The sequence below is a fragment of the Mus caroli genome, chromosome 11, assembly GCF_900094665.2.
Source record: "Mus caroli chromosome 11, CAROLI_EIJ_v1.1, whole genome shotgun sequence".
In the NCBI taxonomy this organism is placed as follows: Eukaryota; Metazoa; Chordata; class Mammalia; order Rodentia; family Muridae; genus Mus; species Mus caroli.
In genome coordinates, this window is record NC_034580.1 from 50084763 (window position 1) to 50109222 (window position 24460).

The 24460-nt window shown below is 47.8% G+C and overlaps 1 protein-coding gene across 1 annotated transcript in view; it reads right to left on the reverse strand.

Annotated features, from left to right (window-relative positions):
* The window catches only part of Slc36a2 (solute carrier family 36 member 2), a 24413-nt gene extending 15888 nt beyond the window's left edge, over nt 1-8525 (reverse strand). The window contains exons 1-4 of the mRNA XM_021177055.1: nt 8259-8525; nt 4561-4651; nt 3679-3767; nt 2312-2407 (exon numbers count right to left, since the gene is read on the reverse strand). Coding sequence (XP_021032714.1) covers nt 2312-2407; nt 3679-3767; nt 4561-4651; nt 8259-8407 — 425 coding nt within the window. The 5' untranslated portion in view covers nt 8408-8525. The remainder of the gene's footprint in view (nt 1-2311; nt 2408-3678; nt 3768-4560; nt 4652-8258) is intronic.
* Between the last annotated feature and the right edge of the window lie 15935 nt (nt 8526-24460).

Below are 24460 nucleotides of genomic sequence, written 5' to 3' on the forward strand. Positions count from 1 at the left end.
TCTCTCTCTCTCTCTCTCTCTCTCTCTCTCTCTCTCTCTCTCTCTCCTACAATAAAACCTTCCTCTCAAGTATTCCATGGAGCAGTGATGCTGGCAGTTTCTTTATTGCATCCCTCTCACATTCATCAAAACCCTCACAAATACTAACCCTGCAGAACACCACTTGATAGACACAGAGAACAGCAGTGGATCTGATAGAGAATAGGGAAGGAAGCTGGGGATAGGCCAACAGCTAAGAGAAAAAGAAGAAATGATTGTCCCTACATCTGCTGAGATGCTTTTAGGGTAGGGAAGGCTCAACCAGAAGGGTCTTTTAGGACCATGGTGAAAGACATGAAAAGACAGTAGAGACAAGGGTGAGTGCAATGCCAGGAAGTAATTAGAAGGCACTCTCCCTCCCTCTCTCTCTCCCTCCCTCCCTCCCTCCCTCCTTCTGTCCGTCCTCTCTTTTTGGCTTCTGTGTGTTTACTGACATATGCATGTTTACTGTATGTGTGAATGCATGGTCATTGTGTATGTATGCATATTCACTGTGTGTGTGTGTGTATATGTTCATTCTATGTATGTTGTCCAAAATAGAAGGGGGCAGAGGTCTGAGTGAAGCTGGTTCTTCTTTCCTGGTTTTGTTTGTTTGTTTTTATTATCCATTTGTGTGTGTGTGTGCGAGTGAGTGTGCACGTGTGTGCATGTTTTACACCTGTTCACACATGTGTGTGCATGCCTATGGAGGCCTGAGGTTGATGTGAGAATCATTCTCCATTGCTCGTCCATCTAGTTCATTATTGAGGTAGGGTCTCTCAGTCAAACCCAGAGCCCCCTTAATGGCTAGCCTTGCCAGCCAGCTTGCTCTCGGGACTCCCCTGTCTCTTCTTTCTGAGTTTGGATTTGCAGTTGGACCACCACCCTCATCGATATTTATGTGGGTTCTGGAGATCTGGACTCTGCTTCTCAGGCTTGCACAACAAATGCTTTGACCAATAACAAGCCATCTCCCCAGCCCCAATGCTTTCCTTTTCTTTCAGCTAATCCCTTACCAAGACAACTTACTTCATTCCCAGGACAACAGCTTAGTCTTGGTCTCCATCACCATCAGAATGGACATTGCCTACACTAAAGCCTCCCTGTCTGTCCAAGTCTGCCCTGTGCTCCCTTATAATCTCTTCCCCTCACGGACGCTAAATGAACCTTTCAAGAATTCAAGCTTGCTTAGTCCCGTGATTAAAAGCTCTCTTGGTTTTCTGCTGGTCTTCAGAAAGGGGCTGGAGAGACAATTCAGTGGTTGAGAGTGGGCACTGCCTTTGCAGAGGATTTAGTTGGGTTCCCAGCCCCTACATCACAACCACCTGTTAACTCTAACCCCACAGGATCCAGTGCTTCCGGTATTTGGAGGCATTTGTACCCACATGCACACAACTCACCCCCAACACACATAATTAAAAGTAATAAGAATAAATCTTTTTTTAAAAAAGAAAATAACAAAATCTTAGAGAGGGTCTAAAATATACAATATGGGCCAGTGAGATGGCTCAGCAAATAACAGAGCTTGCTGCCAAACCTAATGACCTGAGAGTTCCATCCTTGGGACCCACGTGGTAGGAGGAGAGGACAGTGTTCGGAGCCCCTCCCCTAAACAAATAAGTACATATTAAACCATTAAAAAAATAGAACGCGCAATGTGACTGAGCGTCTAGTTCCTTCCTTAGTCTATCTCGCCACCCGGACTCCGCCTTCATGCTGCTTAGTCTTTCTGTAGCATGAACCTGTCACATAGCCCCAACATGGCTTGCACCAATCCCTCAGCTCTGCCCGGGTCCTGAAGGATCCTTCAAGCCCCGCCTTCGACATCCCTAAGTAACTCCTCATCCTTCGAGGTTACTTAAAGCAGAAGCCATCTCAGTCTGTCCAGCGTAGCCACCCTGGCCCGACACATCCCCCTACCCTTGGCCCTGACACTCCTCTATCCAGTTGGTAGTAGCCAGAACCTCTTTCATGTGTATCCCAGTGGGTATTGCATAATCGAGCGCTAGGCTGTCTTTCCCAATGGACCATGGGTAATGCAAGAGCAAAGCCGCGCAGTCTCTCTCTTTCCCTGTGGTGTTTGCCGGGTAAGTGTGGTTTCCTAAGAGTGTATGGTAAATGACCATTTGTCACCAGAGATACCTGAGAACTGGATAGGTGATGTTGGCAGTGACCTGCCTCCCGGGGTGGACAGTCTGACCTCTGAGCCACCTTGTCAGAGAAGAAGACCTTCCCGGACAGTATGGTTTTCTCCATACCCAAAGCCGCTGGGAACAAAGCAAGAGCAAAGTACCTCCCCCAGTGGGCGTGGTTTTGCAGCCAGGCATTGGGACTGGAAGCCAGTCCGTGCATCACTGTGTCCCCATAGTCCATGAAAGGCTTGTTCAGTCTGTTGGACAAAACACATATGGTATTTTAAAAAACAGATGAACCTAAGATTATGTTTTTAAAGAGCAAAGGGGCCAAGCTGGGGAGATGCCATGTAAACACAAGGACCTGAGTTCAAATCCCAGAACGCATATAAAAAGCCAGGCATAGTAGCACTGGTCTGAAGTCCACACACTGTTATATCAAGATGAAAGACAGAAACAGGAGACTTCCTGCATCCCTGGCATCCTGTTGTATCCTTGGCATGCACAGTGAACAAGAGACTTCAAACAAGGTAGATGGCCAGGACAGACAGCTGAGGCTGCCCTCTGACTTCCACACTGTGTTGTGGCATGTGTCTACACATATGAACACATACGCACACTTCCTGACATGCTCTGCACCCCTCCAGGGACTGACCTAACTGGGGTAATGAAGGACTGAAGAAAGGAAAAAGACAGACACACGTCCAGGAAAACTGGGATCCAGTGGGGCCATGCTTGCTCTGAAGCAGGGCAGCCCAGTCCCCATGTACCTGACTTGAGGAGGAAGGCTCAGCATACACAGCTGAACCAGGAGGCAGGTCTACCTAGCAGGGGTAGGAGGGCTCTGTAGGGAGAAGCCTCAGGCTGCAGCCATCCCAGAAGAGGAAGCTGTGGCTGACAGTTGCTGCATGCACTGCCCACATTCACCCTAGTTGCAGAGGAAAGCACTGCCATCTCTTTGATGGAAAGGCTTTGGGGGCATTGGGATTCTTGACCGGACTGTGCTCATGGCAAAAAATATACAATTGCTCAGGGTTCCTCCACTCCTCACACATCCACTTAGGGAACCCCACAACTCATGGTCCAGAGATCCAGACCAAGGCCACACAGATAGAAGGTGGAAAAGGCAAGAAGCCAGCACAGCCAGGTTCTAATTGGGGCTGTAATTCCACAGGGCTTTTTCTCACCTGTGGTTCCAGCAGTTACCACACAGCATGAGTAATAGCACAGGTCTGGTGTGGGTGTAGTAGTGCCTAGACCCATGGCTCTCACTAAACTGGGAATAACCCTTAGAGGCAGGGATGGGCAAGAGTTATTTACACCCACTATACAGGCAGGCTGACCAGAAGAGCTCAAAGGCCTGGTTGAGGTCATTTAAGCAGCGGTGTTTCCAGGCCTCCCCTGAGGTCTTCCCCACTCCTGAAGCTCTTTTTCTTGGCAATCATGGGGACCACAAAGAAGAAAGCTCTTCTAATGTGTAGAGTGTTTGCGGGCTGTCCTCAAGACCCACACAGGGGACCTTCCTCACCTGTGACAGAAGCGCTGGGCACATCTGACTAGGATGTGCATACAGTGGCAGGCGATGAGGCCCATTACCAGCAAGCTGAGTGGGCCCATCTGCAGGCAGGACAGACAGACAGACAGGAGTAAGTGGGGGAGAAGACAACTTAGAGGAACAGATACTGCTGAGGACTCAAAGGTCTCTGTCTCTGTCTCTCTCTGTCTGTCTCTGTTTCTCTCTGTCTGTCTCTGTCTCTTTCTGTCTGTCTCTGTCTCTCTGTCTCTCTGTCTCTCTGTCTCTCTGTCTGTCTGTCTCTCTCTCTCTGTGTGTGTGTGTGTGTGTGTGTGTTTGGGAACAGCAGGGGAGCAGTTCTCCAGCTTTTCAGGTCATCGGACTTGGTAGCCAGTGCCTTTATCTCGTGAGCCATTTGCTAGCCCTGAAAGAACTTTCTAGAAAACCAAGTTGAAAGAGACTTGGCTACTCTTTCCAAAAGTTAACCTCAAGTCATGTCCAAAAAGTATACATAGCAAGCATGGTGACATTTGTGAGGGAGCAGGAGACTCAGAGTCCTGACCCACATGTCCCATTGGTGGTCTCTGAGATGTCCCCAAGGGCATCTGTAAAGGGAGACTGGGTAACTGGTCCTCCTCCAATCCTTACATTCTACAAAAGGAGGGATCTGAGGCCTGAGGGTGGATAAAAGGTGTTGACTTGACTCCTAGTGCCAGAGGCCAAGCCAAAGCACAACTCAGACTCGATGTTCAGATTCTATGTCTGGGTCAGATACCCCTCCCCCACTCCCCCCCCCCGCCCCCAAGCACTGACTGCTACAGGGTATTTTAAACCATTATGTCTTCTTCCCCATCCCACAGCTTCTTCATAGTGCCCCCACTTAGCCATGCCTCTTACCAAGATGCCTGCATTCTTCACAGCCAGGGGGAGTCCCAGGATCCCTGTGCCCATGTTGCCTTTGACCAGATGAACCAATGTCTGGAACCCGCTACAGGAAAGGAAGGCAGTCAGAGGACATGGAAGTGGAGCTGGGAAAGGACCTAGCAGCCATCCCCTCATAGCGTGCCAGCACTTCAATTAAACTGGGCAGGTAAAGTCATGGCCATCTCGATTTTCCTGTATCCTTGCTTTGGCACATCTGGGTCTCCTGGAAGGTGACCACCCATCCCAAGATATCCAGAATTGTTCCTGCATTAGCGGCTTGGGCCCTGTCTGTGCCCCGAAGCACTAATTGTATGAGACCCTGTATGGGAGGAGTCTTTAAATATAACATCTCATTTAATCGTCTTGGCAGGACTGTCTTAGTCAGGGTTTCTATTCCTGCACAAACATCATGACCAAGAAGCAAGTTGGGGAGGAAAGGGTTTATTCAGCTTACACTTCCATACTGCTGATCATCACCAAGGAAGTTCAGGACTGGAACTCAAGCAGGTCAGAAAGCAGGAGCTGATGCAGAGGCCACGGAGGGATGTTCTTTACTGGCTTGCCTCCCCTGGCTTGCTCAGCCTACTCTCTTATAGAACCCAAGACTACCAGTCCAGGGATGGTCCCACCCACAAGGGGCCTTTCCCCCTTGATCACTAATTGAGAAAATGCCTTACAGTTGGATCTCATGGAGGCATTTCCTCAACTGAAGCTCCTTTCTCTGTGATAACTCCAGCTGTGTCAAGTTGACACAAAAATAGCCAGTACACAGGACAATAAAGTAGGCAATGGTTGGGGTTTGGTCTGTAGATGGGAAATGGAGGCCCCAAAATACTTAGATAATTTGTCTACGAGTGCACAGTGGAGTCGTGGCTGGAAGCCAAGCTGCTTTGTAGCTCTGCCCTTCTGCAGGACCCTGGGAGGCAGTCCCAGGACAGGGAGGAAAGGGGCAGCCCCACATCATCACAGAGGAAACTGAGGCCCGGAGACCAGTTTGACTTCCTGAACTGTGGCAGAGACAGGACTGCACTCCCAGAATAGAGGAAAAGGCAGACTGGAGACAAGCCCCAGGGACTTCTCAGCAGTAGGTCAGGTGATGTCAGTCATCTGGGGATTGATCTCCAGAGATCTTTTTTTCTTTTCTTCTTAGCCCAAGACATTAAGTCTGGAGAATGGCATGACCTCTAACCCAATAAAACCCAAGTTAAAGCAAAGGACTCCCACTCTTTCTGTTGCTGTTGGCTTATGGTGCTCGGGGTCACAGCCGGGACCTTGTACATGCTAGGCAAGAGCTCTACCGCTGAGCGGTGCCCTCAACACTCACGATTTCTTCACTCTCTTTCTCTTCCATCCTCCCCTACTTCTCTCTTATTGTTCTCTGGATCTCCTATAGCACAGGCTAGCCTCAAACTCACTATACAGCCAACGGTTACCTTCAATTTCTGATTGTTCCACCTCCACAACCCCAGTGTTGAGACTACAGCTATGTCACCATGCCCAGTTTATGCGGTGCTGGGGATCAAACCCAGGGCCGTGTACCATCCAGACAGGCGCTTTACCAACTGTGCTATATTCCCAGCCTCAATTTACTATTTAGTTAAGACAGATGTGAAGTTGATCCAGAGGACAAGGTCATTAGGGGAGAACAATTCCAAGTTGGGACTTTCTCTCCCAATGAATCTCAACTATCCCAGCTCTCTTCTAGATGTTTCTGTATTCCAACCTTGTGATACACAGTACTAAGCTTTTATCCAAACCCCCAGAAACCTTAGAAATTCCCCCAAAAAACCCTTGCAGCCAAGAGATCGTCTGGAAGCAGGGACAGGAGTCTGGCAGGAGCCTAGATTTTGGAATCAGACGAACCCAGGATTACAACCCAAGGCTGCTACTTATCCGGCTCTGTAATTTTGTGGGGGCACATGTTTGGCTCTGTAGCGCCTCTGCAAATGTTAAGAATAACAAAAAAATTTGAAAAAGCTGACTCAACTCCCGGTCTCTATTTTAACCCCCAAGTCCTCCAGCATTGGAGGACCTGCCCATGGATTGGCGGGAGTTAAAGAACAATCGGAAGAGGGGTGGTGGTAGAGAGTCCTGCGTGCTTGTCTCTCTCCCTGTGGGTGTCAACATTGCTGACAGAGAACTACACCCTCAGCCCCCAGCGATGGGCTTGTTTTGCAACTGGGAAGGGGTCAATGGGTCACTTAGGAAATTTCTAACTAAAGGACTTAGGAAATCAGAATTAGCTTGTAGCTGTTTGTTCGGTCAGCTTGCAGTGTGTCGAGCCATGCAAAAATTTGGACCAGGAGCTAGGAGGCCGGGGTCCTTTGGTGACATGGAGCCACCATCACAAGTACTTTTTAAGCAGCTAAGAGTACACAAGCACTCAGCTCGCGCTCACATAGAAGGTGCAGCCATCCTGGGAGGAGCAAGCCATCATTTCTAGACTTTCTTGGGCTGGCAAGTGGGAACTGAACCCAGACAGCCAGACTCCATCCCCTGCCTGCTTTCCCAGCCTGGACTCCCTGTCTCCAAGTCCCACAGGCTCCGCTCTGACTCTCTCTTGTTTTATTCCTTTGATTTTTAAGGAGTTGAAATTGCCACCTCGACCATCCAGGACACAAGAGTCAGCTGGTTCTCTCAAAGTTGAAAAATACCCTGCTCTGCTGTGGGTGGTCCAGGGGCCTCAGCAGCTCACTCAGTGACCTCTAGCACTTAGGAAGCCCAGGACCAGACCCAAGGACAAAGGAGCCATTGAGGCCATTCCTGCAGTGTCTTGTATGCAGTGTGGAGAGAGACTGTACCCATTCCTTCAGTACCTTCTCCCTCTCTGCCACACACTCCCCCTCTCTGTCTGTCCATCCTTTAATGTACTAGGTCATATCTGCTCCTCCCTGCTTTCCATATGAGGAAACTTGCTTCAGGGGGGAGAAGGACAGGGCTTCCACCTGAACCCAGACCTTCTGGTCCTCTGTTAAGTACACTCCCTACTACCTTGATGACATCAAACTTGCTCCTTAAAGCACGAGCCTGGGATGGCTAGACTGCTATGTTGGTGAAGTCAAGTAGGGAGGAGGAAGAAGAAGAAGAGGAGGAGGAAGAGGAGGAGGAGGGTGTTGGAGCCCTGTAGCTTGTCGTGTTCTGAAAACCTTTGCGAATGTCTCCTTCTCCAGAATCCATCTTCTGGGAAATGGAAGACACTAGAAGCTTCCACATGCTGTTCTTTGAGTAGTACCATGGCAGCCCCAGCGGCAGCAGGAGCCAGGCTTGCTACAGGGAGAGGCTTGCTTGTTGCTTGTGGCTGAGGCCACTGTGGTTTTCATACTGACCCCAGCTTCCCTCCAAGTTCTGCCTCTTTCCTAGACACTGAGAGCCCCAAACCGACTTTAACAAAAGTGCTTAACCCCCTTCCTTCCAATAAATCTTTTTTTTTTTTTTTTTTTTTTTTTTTTTTTTTTTTTAAAGCTGTTGGGTCTCAGTTCCCTCTCAGGACTTTTCAGATTCTAATCGTGCCCCTTGCTAGAACGTCCTATTTGACACAAACCCTGACTGCACTTTTTCCTCTTTGGTGTTCCCGAGGCTGCACAGTGGGTTGAGGGTCAGACACGCCCACCTCGAGATCCGGACTGGAAGGTGATGGAGGCAGACGTGGGGTGGGAGGGAGCTGCACTCACGTTATGCCCTTGGTCTTCTTTGATGACTCTGAAGAGCTCCCATTTGCTGGACTGGGATCCTGGCTCTGCACCTTCTTGGCACTCTCAGGAAGGTCCAGATTGAGAGTGGTGGCTACCTGCGGACTCCCGGCACTCTTGGTCACAGACATGATGGCTTCAGAAAGGGAAAGCTCAAGGTAGGGAGAGGGCAATCAAGGAGGTGTATGTGCAGGTGCAAGTTGGGCCCAGTAGATCTGGCCGGAGAGCTTGCTCTGGCCAGGCTGGAATGAGACCACGCCCACCTGCATGGATACCCCGCCTCCTCTTGCTTAAAGAAACCCAGCAGGAGGAAGAGAGGAAGGAGGGATTTGGGGAGAGAGCCATAAGCTTTATTGGTATTACCCAATCAACCACAGTGCAGTTAACTTTTTCTTTTCTTTTCTTTTCTTTTCTTTTCTTTTCTTTTCTTTTCTTTTCTTTTCTTTTCTTTTCTTTTCCTTTCCTTTCCTTTCCTTTCCTTTTCTTTTTCTTTTCCCTTTCCTTTCCCTTTCTTTTCTTTCTTTCTTTTCTTCCTTCCTTCCTTTCTTTCTTTCTTTCTTTCTTTCTTTCTTTCTTTCTTTCTTTCTTTCTTTCCTTCCTTCCTTTTTTCCTTCCTTCCTTCCTTCTTTCTTCCTTCCTTCCTTCCTTCCTTCCTTCCTTTCTTTCGAGTGTGACAGGATCTCCTGTAGCCCAAAGTGGCCTGTAATTCAATTCATTAGATAACTAAGGATCACCCGGGACTTTTGAGTCACCTGCCTCTACCTCCTGAGTGCCGGGTTTACAGATGTGTCCACCACCGCATCTGTTTTTATATACAACTGGGGGCAGGACCTAGGCCTTTAAGCATACTAGGCAAGCAGTCCACATCTGAGCTTTATTTCCCATCTATCCTGATAATTTTAATGACGAGAGCCGAACTATTTATTACACACTCCGCTAAGGGGGTACCCATTTCTGCCTCTGAAAAAAAAATGCCTTCCTGTCTCCATCTCAGGGCAGGCTTCCCAGGTCCTACCAGCCTGCAGTCAGCTCTAAGAAGATGGGAGGGGCAGCTGGCACCTCACCTAGAGCAGGGCTCTTTCTAAGGTCCCACGTGTAATTCTGAACTCGTGGCCTGTCTGTGTGTTTGTATGCATGCGTGCATGCTGTGTATATGTGGAGGTAAGAGCTGGATTTGAGGTGTCTTCCTCAAACGTAGAGCTGACTTAATACAGTGACTCACGTTGTGGTGACCCCCAGCCATAACACTGTTTCATAGCTACTTCATAAACTGTACTCTTGCCAGTTATGAATCGGAATGTAAATATCTGATATGCAAGAGAGCTGATATGTGGCACCCCCGCCCCCCCCCCAGGGGTCGCCACCCACAGGTTGAGAACTGCTGAAGAGGCATCTTTGCTTTCTCCATGGAGGGAGAAGGAAAGGAACGAATTCTGCATGAGTCCCAGACGCATTTTCCTGGGCAGGCCACGGTTCAGGGGCTTCAGGGGCGACCGGGTGTGATCTGCTTAAGGTTACAATGTGGCTTCCGGGTTGGAGCTCTGGACCGGAAGATGGTCTCGGGAGCTTCTTGGGATTCTGCTCTCTGCCATTATCTCTGCTCAGTGTAGATGAACCAGTCAAACTCTCCTCTTCTACAAATTATAGCATTTTTCTCTAGTTGTACAAGTCTCCCCGCCACCATCTCCTCCTCAGAAAGCAACATTTACCGAGGCTGTACTGTGTGCCAACAGTGTAGCTTAAAACACCCCCATGGTAACAGGAACACCTAAGACAGACTCTGAAGGACCTGTTCCTTACCAGGGTTCTTTCTAGGGTCCCACGTGCAATTCTGAACTTGTGGCGCATCTGTGTGTCCTATGCATACGTGCATAGTGTGTACATGCGGAGGTTTACAGATACTATGTAGCCCATGGCTGTCCTGAAACTCACTCTGTAGACCAGGCTGGCCTTGAGCTTACAGAGATCAGCTTGCCTCTGCCTCCCAAGTGCTGGGACAAAAAGCATGTGTCACTATGCCCAGTTCCACCTTGTGTTATTCTGAGACAGGGTCTCTTGTTGAACCTAGGGATCAGCAAATCTGGCTGGTGAGCTCCAGCATCCCACCGGTTTATGCATCCCTGCCCTGACATCAGCAGTGGGATTACAGCCTCGGGCAGCCACATGAAGCTATGCTTGGCTCTGCTGTGGGTTTTGGAGATCAAGCTTAGTCCCCATTAGTGCCCAGCAAACACTTTACTGACTGAGCCATCTATCTCTCCCCAGTTCCTGTTTTTGTTTTGTTTTCTCTCCTAAAGAGTCTCACCCCAGGCTGGGACTGATGGCTCATTAGTAAAGATGCTTGCTGTCGGGCATGGTAACCCGAGTTTGATCCCTGGGTCCCACCTGGTGGAACTCTTGTAAATTGTCCTCTGATTCCCTCCGCGCCCCATCCCACTAGCAAATAGATAAACAGTAGTAATTTTAAAAACTACAAACAGGAGGTTCACCCCCAGCCCTTCCTGCTCCTTCCTGCACCCCCAGTGGTATGTGCTAGACTCCACAAAAAAACCTGGCAACTTCATTGGGGGGAGCACTGTTGTTTTGTTTCTTGGAAACTGAGGCTCCAAAAGGCAAAGGACAGTTTGACAGAGGTCTCATCCCTTGGCAGAGTCCCTGCTGCACCCTAGCCAGATCCTTGCACACCTGCTGCCTGCAGCTTTGATCGTCACACTGATTCTTGGTTAAGTGTGCTGGCCCCACCCTTCATGTCCTTGCCCTGAGTCAACTGTGGCTCTGGCTGTGGTTTGCAAAGTGTCCTTTCTTCCCTTGTCTGGCACCATCTCATGGTGCTATTCCTGGTCTGTGGAGTAGCGGGCTGCTTTCTGGAACCTGCAATTGGGATTCCACAGTTTGTTTCTAATTTTAGATTTCATCTTGCCGAAAGAGCTTTGCTCCCTCCAGGCAATGAGATCTGTACACGCAGATTGTCAGGGGATGGGGCTGAAATCAATTTTGCTTTCCTCTCCAAATTGATTAAGAATCTGGGGTTAATCTTCAGATCTTTTGAACAGGAGTAGCTGGAATACTGGCGTTTGACCAGGGTCCCTTCATGTATATCATGGCCAAAAGGAACCTTGTTGGGTGAGACAAAGGTGTACACTCCTAACGTGTGGTACTACTGGTCAGATGAAAGGGTGAGGACTCAGGAGGAGCCAGGCATCTGGAGAGCTGGATTCCAGCGTGGCACCACCGCAAAGCCATTGGAACCCTGGAGAGGACACTGTTGTACTCTGAGCCTTACCACCTCATTACATGAAGTAGATGCCAGAGTGCATATGACTTCTAAAGGCAGGAGGACCAGAGACGCATGGGTGGGGGTTCTCTGTAAAGCTGAGGGCTGAGTAGAAGGTCAGAGGAGTGAATGTAACTCAGTTACACTTTAGAAAGAGGTGTGTGTGTGTGTGTGTGTGTGTGTGTGTGTGTGTGCGCGCGCACACACACACGTGTGCAGGAGTGCACTACAGCTTAAGTGTGGAGTTCAGATGATGACTTGTAGGAATTGGTTCTTTCTACATGTGGGTTCTGGGCTCTTGCCTTCTGGCTTGTGGCAGATGCCTTTACTCTCTGAACCTCTGAAGTAACTTACTGACCCCAAGTACAACTTAAATGTACACACACACACACACACTGTAGAGTTGAGGTAGGATAGGGAGCGTCTTTCTTTCTTTTTTTTTTTTAAAGATTTATTTTATGTATATGAGTACACTGTAGCTGTCTTCAGACACACCAGAAGAGGGCATCAGATTCCATTACAGATGGTTGTGAGTCACTATGTGGTTGCTGGGAATTGAACCCTGGACCTCTGGAAGAGCAGTCAGTGCTCTTAACCTCTGAGCCATCTCTCCAGCCCACTTCTTTCATTTTTGTATGTAGGTTGAAGCATAGGGTCTTGAGGTGCACCTGATAGTCTAGGGAGGTAATAAGGAGTGCTGGGATGGGGGCTTGAAGAGCTAAGGTAGGGCTGTGTGTGCCTTCTCCATTCACTGGACGATTTTTGAACCTGGTCTTGTGAGTTGCACTTCTCTTCCGGGCAAGAGTCAACTCTCTTCCTTTTAAACAAACACAACCGTATATCTTCATGGGCACGGTGTGGTTATCTGAGATATACATAGACTCCATATTGAGCAACCCAGGGTACTTAGGGTATTCATTGTTTCATACATCTATTATATCTTTGGGACAAGACATTAGAAGCAGTTCTCTTAGCCAGGTGTGATGAAGCACATCTTTAATCTCAGCACTTGGAGGGGAGAGGCAGGTGGAACTCTGAGCCAGAGGCTAGCCTGTTGTATATAGGGAGTCCCAGGCCATCCAGGGCTACCTAATGAGACCTTGTCAAAAAAAAATTAAAGGTATCTTCTTGTAGCTATTTATGATATAATATGGCTGGCCATAAACACCCTTCTGTAATGGAGTGGAAATGTATCCTATGCTGCTACTTTCTTACCATTTCTTTCCCTTGTCTAGCCTCCTCTGCCTTACCTGGCCTCCACTGACCTCTCTCCTGCTCTCTAGTTTAGGATTCCAGGGGTATTTATCTTCCTGTGTCTGACTCCTTTTACTTAACATTATGATCTCCACATACCCACAAACAACAGGATCTCATCCCTTCTAATGACTGAACAGTAGTCCATCATGCCTATGTGTGTGTGTGTGTGTGTATATATATATATATATATATATATATATATATATATATATATATTCATCTGAGATCATATCAACTGATGCAAACATTAGTCTTCCTTTGGGTTGGAAGTTGACTTGAGTTGACTTTGGGTTAGGTAGGCTTCTACCTATAAGGGAATTCACCACCCCATCTATATTCTCTCAGAAACTTTCTCTGGCCTGTGACTCCCTGCACCAGAATAACGATCTCATGTAGTGACTTCATCCTAAACCCCAAGCACTAAACCAAGGCTGTTACTTGAGGTGGGTGGTATCATCAGCTCCCATGACAGACAAGCAAACTGAGTCTCACAAGAGTTATTTGACGTGTAAAGTGACCAAGTTAGGACTCCATTTGGAGCTGTGGTGTGAGTGTAGAGCCTTGAGGTGTGTCTCTGAGGCAGCTGCTTTCTTGTCTCTGTCTGCCTGGCGCCTTGGGGGAAACCCATCAACGACTAAAACACTTCCTGCAAACATATTCTTGGACCACCTAGGTAACCACAGTCACAGTCCTGACCACAGAGGTCACAGAGGTTTGCTTGTTTGATTCCTTATTTTTCCGTGTGTGTGTGTGTGTGTGTGTGTGTGTGTGTGTGTGTGTGTGTGACGTGCACATGTGTCTGTGTGTTTACATGCGTGGATGCACATGGAAGCTTAAGATTGATGTTGGGAATCAGTTTTGACCACTCGTCCACCTTATTCATTGAGGTAGGGTCTCTCAATCAAACCTAGAGCTGGTCGATATGGTTACTTCCCACAGTCAGCTTGCTCTGGTGATCGTCTATCTCTGCTTTTTAAGCTGGAATCACAGGAGACCCTCCATGCCCACCTGGCATTTGTGCCTTTTTTGCAGATCCCATCTTCAGCCCTCACGCTTGCGTGACGAGAGTTACATCCTTAGCCAGCCACAAGGTGTTTGAGATCACTCACAGCTGGAGAGAACTTGGTCTCACTTTGTTGAGTTGTACCATGGCGGGGAAACTGATGCCCAGAGACGGGAGGGGACACAGTGGCTGGAGTGATTCTATGGTGTATCCACAGTGACTGGGGATGAGACACAGCCCACACTGGCAGTTGCCTGCTGTGTCTCTTCAGAGATCACCTCACCTCTGATGAGAAGGACTCCAAGGCTAGCCAAACAAAGCAGAGTTAGGTTTTGTCTGAGTGTGGGAAGCCGCAAACACCATTACAAAATGGCGCTGGCTTCAATAAGCCGACGCCCATGAATATGGGTAAACAACCAATGTGCGCATGTGCCATAGAGTTTTTTGCTGAGTCACTGCCTGACCCGAGGCACGTGAATGAGGTGCTGAGGGCACAACCAATCAGGTGTGGACACGTCACTCCTAGGCCTATATAAGCAGCCCCAGTTCTGGGGCTCAGGGTCTTTCGCCTACGCAGTCAATGCTCTCCCAATAAACGTGTTGCAGAAGGATCCTACTGTGGCGTCTTTCTTGATGGCAAGTCAGGCATACCACATCTGAGAATAGAGAGAAAGCGGCTCAGAAGAGAATGAAGCTCCTGGGATCACAGGGGTGACAGATGTGGGCTCTCAAGGGAGAGTTACATTGAGGTCTTTTTAAAAATCTTTTTTTTTTTAAATCATTTATTTTTGTTTTATGTACTTTGGTGTTTTGCCTGCATGTATGTCTGTGTGAAGGTGTTGAATCCCCCTGGAACTGAAGTTGCACATAATTGTGAGCTGCCATGTGGTGGCTGGGAATTAAACTCAGGTCCTCTGGAAGAGCAGCCAGTGCTCTCAACCAATGATCCACCTCTCCCAGCCGCATGGGGTCTTTTTATAATGGGGTTTTGGCAGTTCTCAAGTCATATCTCCACATGTGGTAAAGAATGCCCTCTCCTCCTCTCTTAAACAACAGGAGCTCTATCTATCTCTATCTATCTATCTATCTATCTATCTATCTATCTATCTATCTATCTATCTATCTATCTCTTTCTCTCTAATTGAAAATAGGTTCTTCTTTCACACACTATATCCTGGACCACAGTTTCCCCTCCTCCCACTCCTTCCAGCTCCCTACCTCCCCTCTCCCCAAAATCTGCTCCTTCTCCATTTCCTTCCATAAAAGAGCAGCTTCCAAGAGACAACAACCAAATACAAAACAAGAGGCAATAAGACAAGGCAAAAAACTATCGTATCGAGGCTGAACAAGACAACCCAATAAGAGGAAGAGAGTCCCAAAAGCAGGCAAAAGAGTCAGAGACCCATCCTCTCCCACAGAAGGAGTTAGGAGTCCCACAAAACACCAAGATAACAGCCATAACATATTCTCAGAGGACCTGATGCAGACCTTGGCGGTTCCTGTGCTTTGCCACTTCAGTCTCTGGGAGTCCACGTGAGCCCTGCTTAGATGGTTTGGTGGGCCATGCTCTCCTGGCGTCCTCCATCTCCTCTGCTGCCTACAATCTTTCCTCCCCCTCTACTAGGGGTCTTTCCTGAGCACTGAGGGGAGGGATCTGATGGAGACTTCCAATTTAGACTCTCTCTCCACATAATGTCACCTATGGGTCTCTGCACTGCCCACTCTCATCTGAAAGCATTCTCTTCTGCAGACAATGTTGCAAGGTGAATTTATGGGGGATATTGTTTCAGTTTAGAGAAGGGCTAGACACTCAGGGTTCTACATTATTTGTGATCGACGTGAGTTTGGTTTATTTATTGTCTCGGACAAAATGTCTTCTGGAGGCACACACTGTCTCTTTGGGTAGTTAGGGCGTAACCAGCGGCACCCGAAGCTTCCTGCCCTTCTTAGCAAAAAGCTCCACAGGGATGAAGGGTTCTTCTATTTCCCATGGTTTCTGACCCATAGCCACGTGGTTTTCTTGTCTTTTTACCTTGCTTCAGCTGGGCTGGAATTCTGACCCAGCCCTGGCCCAGCCCTGCTACCCAAGTGGATGAGGATGCATAGCTGCCTTCTTGCTTGCTGCAGGGATGGAAGGATGTATAGCCCTCCCATCAGCCGGTACAGACTGACTCTCTCCTAGCTTAGAGTTGGCGTAGGAGTAATGTGGACATCTTTTCTTGCTTTCTTCAGTTTAGCTTTTCATATTTCATATACTGGAAACCAGGCGGCTGACATCACCTGGTTTCCTTAGGTCTGGTGGTGGCAGTTTGGGGTAGGAATAGGGTTCTGTGTGGCAAGATTGCTGGAGAAGGGGCTGGCACTGTGGCCATCTTGCTCAGCTTCCCTTCCGTGGATGCTTCTGCATTGATGTGCATTTTCTGGTGGGTAGACGCTGATGGTATTGTGTTGTGAGTTCAGGGTTCCAGAATAATCTCTTCCCTGGGTTCTCAAACCCAGGTCCAAAGGCTCATCCCAAGGCCAAGTCAGTGCTGGGGTCAAAATGGGCTTTATTCAGTAGCCAAAGAAAAGAGAAGCTCAGGGCTTAACCTCTAAGCCAGCAGGCTGAGGAGTTAGAGATGGGGTAAGAAGAGTCATGGGCTAGGCTAGTAAAGGAGAGGGACAAGTATGCACCTTCTGGGAGGAGGTGGCGTCCTTCCAAGAAGTAGATATTACCTCTCCTCAATGCTTTTCTGGTGGCCCACAGGTGGTTTGAGCCTGGAATGGAGAGAGATAAGATGTTAGATGAGCCTAGGTGGAGATAACCCTGCATTCAGGACAAAATATCTCTCAAATGCCCAACACATCTACATGAAGGCCTGAGGAGGCTTGGATGTGATGCTTAAGGCCAGGGAGACAGATATTATATGATATATGTGGTTTGTCTTGTTCTGCTTCCTCGTTGGGCTCTTACACACTCAAATGTCATTATTTAGGCAAAAATGGCCTTTGAAACTCTGAAGAGCAAGCTAGATAATTGTTATACTGTAAGTTACATGGCAGGGCTAGCCACATGGCTCAGGGAATGAAGGCATTTAGAACGAGCCCAAAGACTTGTGTTTTTCAAGATGGCTCCTCGGATAAAGAGGCTGTGCACGCCAGCCTGACAACCTGAGTTCAATCTCCAGTGATCTTGTGAAGGAGGAAGGAAGAGAAGCGATTCCCTAAGTCTGTCCTCTGACATCCACGTGTGCTCTGCAGCACACAGGAGTGCGTGTGCACACATGCGCGTGCACGCACACACACACACACACACACACGTGCGCATACACTTGAGCACACACACATGCATGCACACATGCATATGCATATGCACATGCACACCTCTCCCCACAAGCAAGCACACACACACACATACACACACACACACACACACACAAATGAAAATCAGAAAAAAAAATCACACCCATGAACAAACACCAGCTCAATACAAACACACCACATAACGGTTACACAATACACTTGAGAAGCCAGAGACCTAACGTTCACTTCGACACTTTTGACTTTTGAAGCCACATAGAGTTTTCTGTTATACAACCAAGAAGCTTTAAAGGACAGACCAAGAACACAGGGAGGCCTAACAAACACTGTAAGAAAAGAAGAGGGGCTAGAAGGACTTCTGTGCTCAGACCTCTCCAGGGAGCCACCGATGTTTGCAGGCGATGACATATGTTTTGATCACCTCTGCTTGCCTCTGCTCCTCTCTCTCCTCTCTAGGCCCTTCTTCTTCCCCACCATTTCCTTCCTGAAACAGGGTCTTATGAAGCCCAGGCTTCCTTGGACTCCCCTGCAGTAGAGGATGTTTCTGGTCCTCCTGCCTTTATCTCCCTGGTGGAGGATTTTTAGAGTGCTGTGACTATAACCCAGGGCTTGTAGGGCAAGCTTTCTTCTACTTGAGCTATATCCTGGCCCCCTTATTCTTTCTCAGGGCTGTGTCTGGCACACGGTAGGTGCCTTAGGTTTGTTAGATTATTCTCCCGAACTGACTCTTTCAAGGACAGGTTGTCGTTCTGAAACTTGCAAAGGGAATGCCAAACACTGAAGCCCAGATTTAAGCCCCACCCTCTCACCCACACACAGAGACAAAGATGGAAGCAGCTCAAAAACATCCTCCCACATCCAAGTTTGAGGCTGAGATCTGTGTTCCTGGCCACAGAGCTAGCTCTGTGAAATTAAGTAAGGGGTGGGCGGCTGGTGGCAGTGTCCCCTCGGCTTTAAGCATAGATGGAATGCTCCCTTTTACCATTGAGTTCACCTGCTCAAAAGTGCAGACCAATAGCAGAAGGGAAAAAAGAGGTGCTGTTAGGGAAGTAGGGCAGACAGGGCGTGCCCACAGGTGCCGGGCTACTCCAGTGTCCAGGCATGCGGCTCACCCAGAATCCTTAGGAGGAAGACAGGTAGTGAATATAGTATCCCAGATACAGATGAGAACCATGAAGCCAGAAGGGTGTGACAGCATGCCCAAGAAAGACAGGGAATACCCGGGAAGTGGGTGTGCTCAATGCTGGTCCCTCTGACTCAGGATGCTGCTCAGGGGATAGAAGCCATGGCACTGTGCTTATGACATTTTTAGCTAAGGTGTCTACGCTACCCTTCAGAAGCTCATGGGGCTGAAGGCTGGGACCATCGGGAAGAGAAGAGGTGGTAGGACTCAAATACACACACACACACACACACACTCATACACAAACATACACCCACACACACACACAAACAGGCACACATACACAAACATACGCAGGCACTCTCATACACAAACATATACACCTTTGTGCACACACAAACAAATAAATGTAAAAAACACAAAGAGAAAAGACATCTGCAGTTCTGCAAGTCTCCTTCAGGGGTTGCACTTTGTGTTCTGCAGTTCTGCAAGTCTCCTGCAGGGGTTGCACTTTGTGTTCTGCAGTTCTGCAAGTCTCCTGCAGGGGTTGCACTTTGTGTTCTGCAGTTCTGCAAGTCTCCTTCAGGGGTTGCACTTTGTGCTCTTCCCAGCAGGGGGAGCACCACCAGGGTTAAGGAGGAAGATGACCTGCAAGCATTGGGTAGAGAGGAAACACCTTATCCACTGGAATATATAGCATCTCCCTATCAAAGCATGGCGCTGACCTGGCTCCAAGACTGAAGAAAGCTTCAGAGCCCTTATTTGTGGTGTTGGTTGTCTAGAAAACGCGCCATGCTCATCTTTCCTCCTGGGCGGCTGCAGTCTGTGCACGTGTTCCTAAGACGTGATGTGGAACACAACTCCGACTCACACTTTGCCGCCAATGGAGGACCAAAAAGAAGCTGTTTAAAGGGAACACTGCAAAACACTTGCCACGCATACATGCTAGGTCCTACGTTCACACCCTAGCCCGGCCTTAGATGGAGCAAGAGGAGGACACGTGAGGACCAGCCAGGGCCAGAGAGTGGGACTGTAAGTCTTGGTTTGGGATGTGAACAGCCTCATTGTCTTAGAGAGTGTACTGCTCAAAGTTATTTATGCGTGGGTGGAGTGGCCTCCTAGCTGGGGACTACATTCTGTGCTGGATTCCACATTCCCTCTATCAGTTCTCAATAGTTTCTGTGTGTATATACTTTAATGTACATTTATATTACATATTTCCACATGTAAAAATACATATGAACATATTCTCACAATATTTGCTATGTCTAGTATTTTTTGAGTTGTGTGAGAATACCTCTGACTTAGTTTTATTAAATATTTATTATTTTTTTGAATTTATTTCTACTTTGTGTGTGTGTATGTGTGTGTGTATGTATGTATGTGTGTATGTGTGTGTGTATGTGTGTGTATATGTGTGTGTGCATGTGTGTACATGTGTGTATGTATGTATGCATGTATGTGTGTGCATGTGTGTGTATGTGTGTATGTATGTGTGTGTGTGTGTGAGTGTGTGTGTGTACACGAGTGTAGGTGCTATGGAAGCCAGGAGAGGGTGTCAGATTCTTCAGGATCTGGAGTTACAGACAGCTGTGGACACCTGATCTGTGCTGGGAATGGAACTCAGGTCCTCTGGAAGAGCAGAAAGCTCTCAGCCTTGGAGCCAGCTCTCTAGTCTCCTATTTGTTATTTTTAATCTATTTATTCTTTGATAATTTCTCCAATGTCTACAATATGTCATAAACACATGCATCCCTAGCTCCCTCCCCACACCCTGTGACTCCCCCAACATATTTCCTTAACTTCATGTTCTCTCCCGTTTTCCTCTTTCCTTTCTTCTCTTTTGTAATTAGTGCTGTCTCTTTGAATACTGACTGATCTTACTGGCTTGGTCTCAGGCAGGTAACCACAGATGCAGTGCATTCATGGGTACAATGGCCTGACCTGTTCAGAAGTCAGCATTTCACAGCACACCTCCACCCCCACCCCACTAACCCGGTTTTTATAGCTTCCACTGATGACTTTTTAATTAATATCCTCATGGCAACACCCACGTATGCCAGTTGAAGATGTGCTGGAGTCTATAGAAACTGAATTTGAACATCACAGTGCTGGGATTGTTACACAGGGCCTTTCCATTCTCCTGAGTCACAGATGGGTAAAATGAGGGCTACTGAGAAAAAATTTTCCCAGGATCCCATAGCTTTCTCTTACTTTATAATTTTAATTATCAATGCCCATTAGTCATACAAGTTATTGGGGTTTGCTGTCTACACACACACACACACACACAGAGAGAGAGAGAGCATTGTGGATCCTGCCCATCTGTCCTTCTACCTCCAACCCCTCTTTCCCTCCCCTCCCTGACAACAACCTTCCTAGTCTCTAGAAGTCTGTATTCGTTCCCTTTTGCTGTTGTGATAAAACACCATGGCATATCCAAATGCAAGAGGCAGAGGAGAGGAAAGCCCTGAATGATGTGTAATGCTGTCTCCCCACCCCCACCCCCCATTACTCAGCCAATGAGGAAAGAGTGGAAGCAGCATGTGTTAGAGCTACAGAAACTGCTCTGTGCTAAATCAGCATCTGTCACTCTGGCCTGACACCTGGCTTTGCTAAGTTGTAAAATAAACTTCCCCAGTGTCTCTGGCTCTGAGTCCCAAGTGCTCTTATGGAGTTGATGTCTTTGTTTCTCATCCCCATCATTCCAAAACACAGGCTCAATGTCATGGTTTAGACTCCTGTCACCTTAGGCTGTCCCCATCCCACCACAAACTTTGCATTAATGAGCTGGTTTCTAGTGCTCCTTGTACTCTTTCTGGCCTCTGCAGTACTGGAAAAGCATACGGAGGGCAGTTGGAATCACTCTAGATGAACAGCTCCCCACTCCTCACATTTTGTCCCTTCGTGTGGCAGATTATGAGCAAGGACACCTCCAGGCTAAGTGAGGGGACATGCGTTCTTACTTGAGCGCATGATCTATTGTGATCAGGGAACCCTGAGGTTGCTGCAAGAGCTCACAGAAAGACCCTGGCTTCTGATACTTAGCAGGAAGCATGACTGTGCACAAAGGTCTTTGCTGAAGGTCTGGCTTCCTGTGGGTGAAGCGAATGCACTTCTGCAGACTGTCCAAAAGTCGCGTGGTAGGGTGATAGCGAGTGGTTTTGTGGCTGGCCTTGGGCCCACCCCATCATCTCTAGAACTGAGTGTGTTCTTGAAGCAGGGGAAGAACAGGAAGCCTGAGAGAGATGAGCTCCGTCTGCTCATTTCGTGAGGCAGGAGTTGGGGTGCAGGGGGAAGGGCACCTCTAGTAAGTGGTAGAGAGACGCTCAACCTCTCTCTGTGGCCCCTTTGTAAGTGCCTTGATGGGGCACAGAAAGAATTGCCCTAAGCTAAGTGACCAGGGCCCTTTGTCACCATTGTGAGGTAATACCAGGTCTGCCAACACCACAGCTGGGGATTTGGGGTTTGCTCTACATATCATAATTTGCCTGGACCCGACCCCTGCAATAGTCCTCTTCAGCAGTGTTTTTCTGCTAGTTGGCCCTGAAGACTAAGAGTCAGGAAGCTGTGGGCTGAGTAAGAGGTGAGGGGAGTGGAGGGACAAAGGGAGGGACAACGCGACTAAATGGTTTCATCTATGGCATGTCCAGAGTACCTAATATGTTCTTAGATATGTTCCCCAGTGCAACCTTACTTTAAAGGTACAGTTTGCTATTTATGTGTGTGTGTGTGTATTTGTATGTGTGTATGTGCACACGGCCGTTGGAGGCCAGAGGAGCAAGCTGTGTCTCCTGGAGCCGAGGCATAGATGACTGTGAGCCACCTCCCACGGGTGCTGGGAACTGATCTCGGCTCCTCAGCAAAAGCAGTACACACTCTTAAAGACTGAACCATCTCTCCAGCCCCCAAATCTGTTATAAATTATAAATAGCATTTGCTTGAATTTCCTGTTCCTTCTATGATAACTATACGCATTTTTTTTTAAAAGCACAAGTTCATTTAAAGCTTGGAGGTTGGGAGGCTCAAAGCCACAGTGTCCTCAGGAGTTGGGTCCCTCTGAGCTTTTAGGGACAAACCCATTTCCTTGCTCTTCAGCTTTTAGAGGCTCCCGCGGGCTCATGCCCTCTCCTTCTGTCCCGCTCACTGGTAGGAGAGCATCTTCACTCTTCTCTCCCTTCCATATAAACCCCTGAGCTCATAATATACTCGGGTAGTCCTGGATAATCTCACTTCAAGTTCTTTAACTGAGTCACAGCCACAAAAGCCCCTTAGCCTGAGGCAGTCTTCCCACAGGGTCTGAGGTTAGGAGCCATCTTTGGAGGCCATCGTCATTCCATCTACATTGGAGTTCTGTAAACTTTGTCCCAGCTTTGACCCCTTTCGGCCTGAGAAAGTTTTGTGTTGTATGTGTGTGTGTGTGGAGTTTGGGTATACAGATATGTAAAATAGATGTAAGCATCAAACATTTACTGGTAACGGATCATAAGTATATTTGCTTTAAAATTGTACTGTCTCTAGGCATGGTGGTGAACAGCTCTAATCTCAGCACCCGAGACAGGCAGAGACAGGCAGAGACAGGCAGATCTCTGTGAGTTCGAGGCCAGCTTGGTCTACAGAGTGAATTCCAGGACAGCCAGGGCTACACAGAGGATCTGTCTCAGCAGCAACAACAACAACAGCGACAACAAAAACTGCCAATCTTATAACCATCAATCCCGAAAACATTGCTTTGGATAAATACGTAATACAAAATGGTACAAGTATACAGAGAGTCATTTCAGAAATTATTGGAAATTTGTACTATCTCAAGTCAAGACCTTTAATAATTTTTTTAAAAAAGAATGACACTTAAGTCAGCAACTAAATCACGATTTGAAAAGAATTATCTGTAAGTATATGTGTGTGCCTGATAGCCTATATGTGCACCACGGGTGTGTGCAGGAGCTACGGAGGACAGAAAATAGTGTGGGGTACCCTGGAACTGGAATTCTGGTGGTTCTGAGCTTCTGGGTAGGTGCTGGAGGCTGAGCCTAGGTTCCCTTCAAGAGCAGCAAGAGTGTGTAATTTCCGAGAGATGCCTTCATTCCCGAAAGCCCAAATTTAAGAATTAAACTTCCTAATAAAATCCAATCCAAAGATGGATTGATTTAACACATGCTGAGGAATGATTCTAGGAAAATATTTAAAATCTTTATCACTCACAACTCAGCTTTATGCTTCTATAAGAGTAGAATCTAAATATACAGTAAAAGCATTGCAGTTTATAGCCTACAATGCAAGAGTTTGGAATATAGCCACGGCCATGCACATAGTAGGTGTGCTATGTCCTCAGAACTAATCCATTCGATGCAGCTGTGGAGAGGACTTGAAGAAATGCCCAGGTTCGGTATAGAACATGAAGAAATTATTTTTGCCACTGCACATCCAGAAACCTTTGACCAGGACTAAGTTTTCACACACACACACACACACACACACACACACACACACACATACACACACCAGTTAGTTACATGACGCCATCTGAGGCCACACCCACAGTTTGGGTAGCTGTGCTTTATGCCATACATCCTTGATTATCCAGGATAACCCCATTACAGTCCTGATGGTCACACAGCCTCTTTCATTCTCAAGTGTCCCGGCAGGCAGAGAACCATAACATTTTGAAAGCTCTTGATATAAAAGAACAAGGTTTATGTCAGCTAGCTGTAATTGTCTCAGGAGTTCCAGCTACCTTAGGATCTGCCTGGTTGTGCCAACCTCGGTTTGGGACCAGGGACAGATGAGTGTGCCTCACCTGGGTCCATGAACTGTGACACCCCGGTCGTTTGATCTTGCCTGCAGGTCAGTGCTCATTGTAAACTGATATACCCCTTGGTATCTTGGCCTTACACCTCCACGTCCAGGCCTGCTGAGTTCCTACAGGGTTCTTCATTTCTCCTTCACATGAGCGGGGTGTTGCTGGCAAGACAGTCCCATTTAACCCCAGAATGCATGGAATATTTTGCAACCATTTTCCCTGGGACCTCAGCTGCTGTGTCTGTACCTTAAAGGTATTAAATAGCTTCCTTCCTTCCTTCCTTCCTTCCTTCCTTCCTTCCTTCCTTCCTCCCTCCCTCCCTCCCTCCCACTCTCTTTCTCCCTCCCTCCCTCCCTCTCTCTCTCCCTCCTTCTCTCTCTTTCTCTCTTTCTCTCTCTCTCTTTCTTTCTTTCTTTCTTTCTTT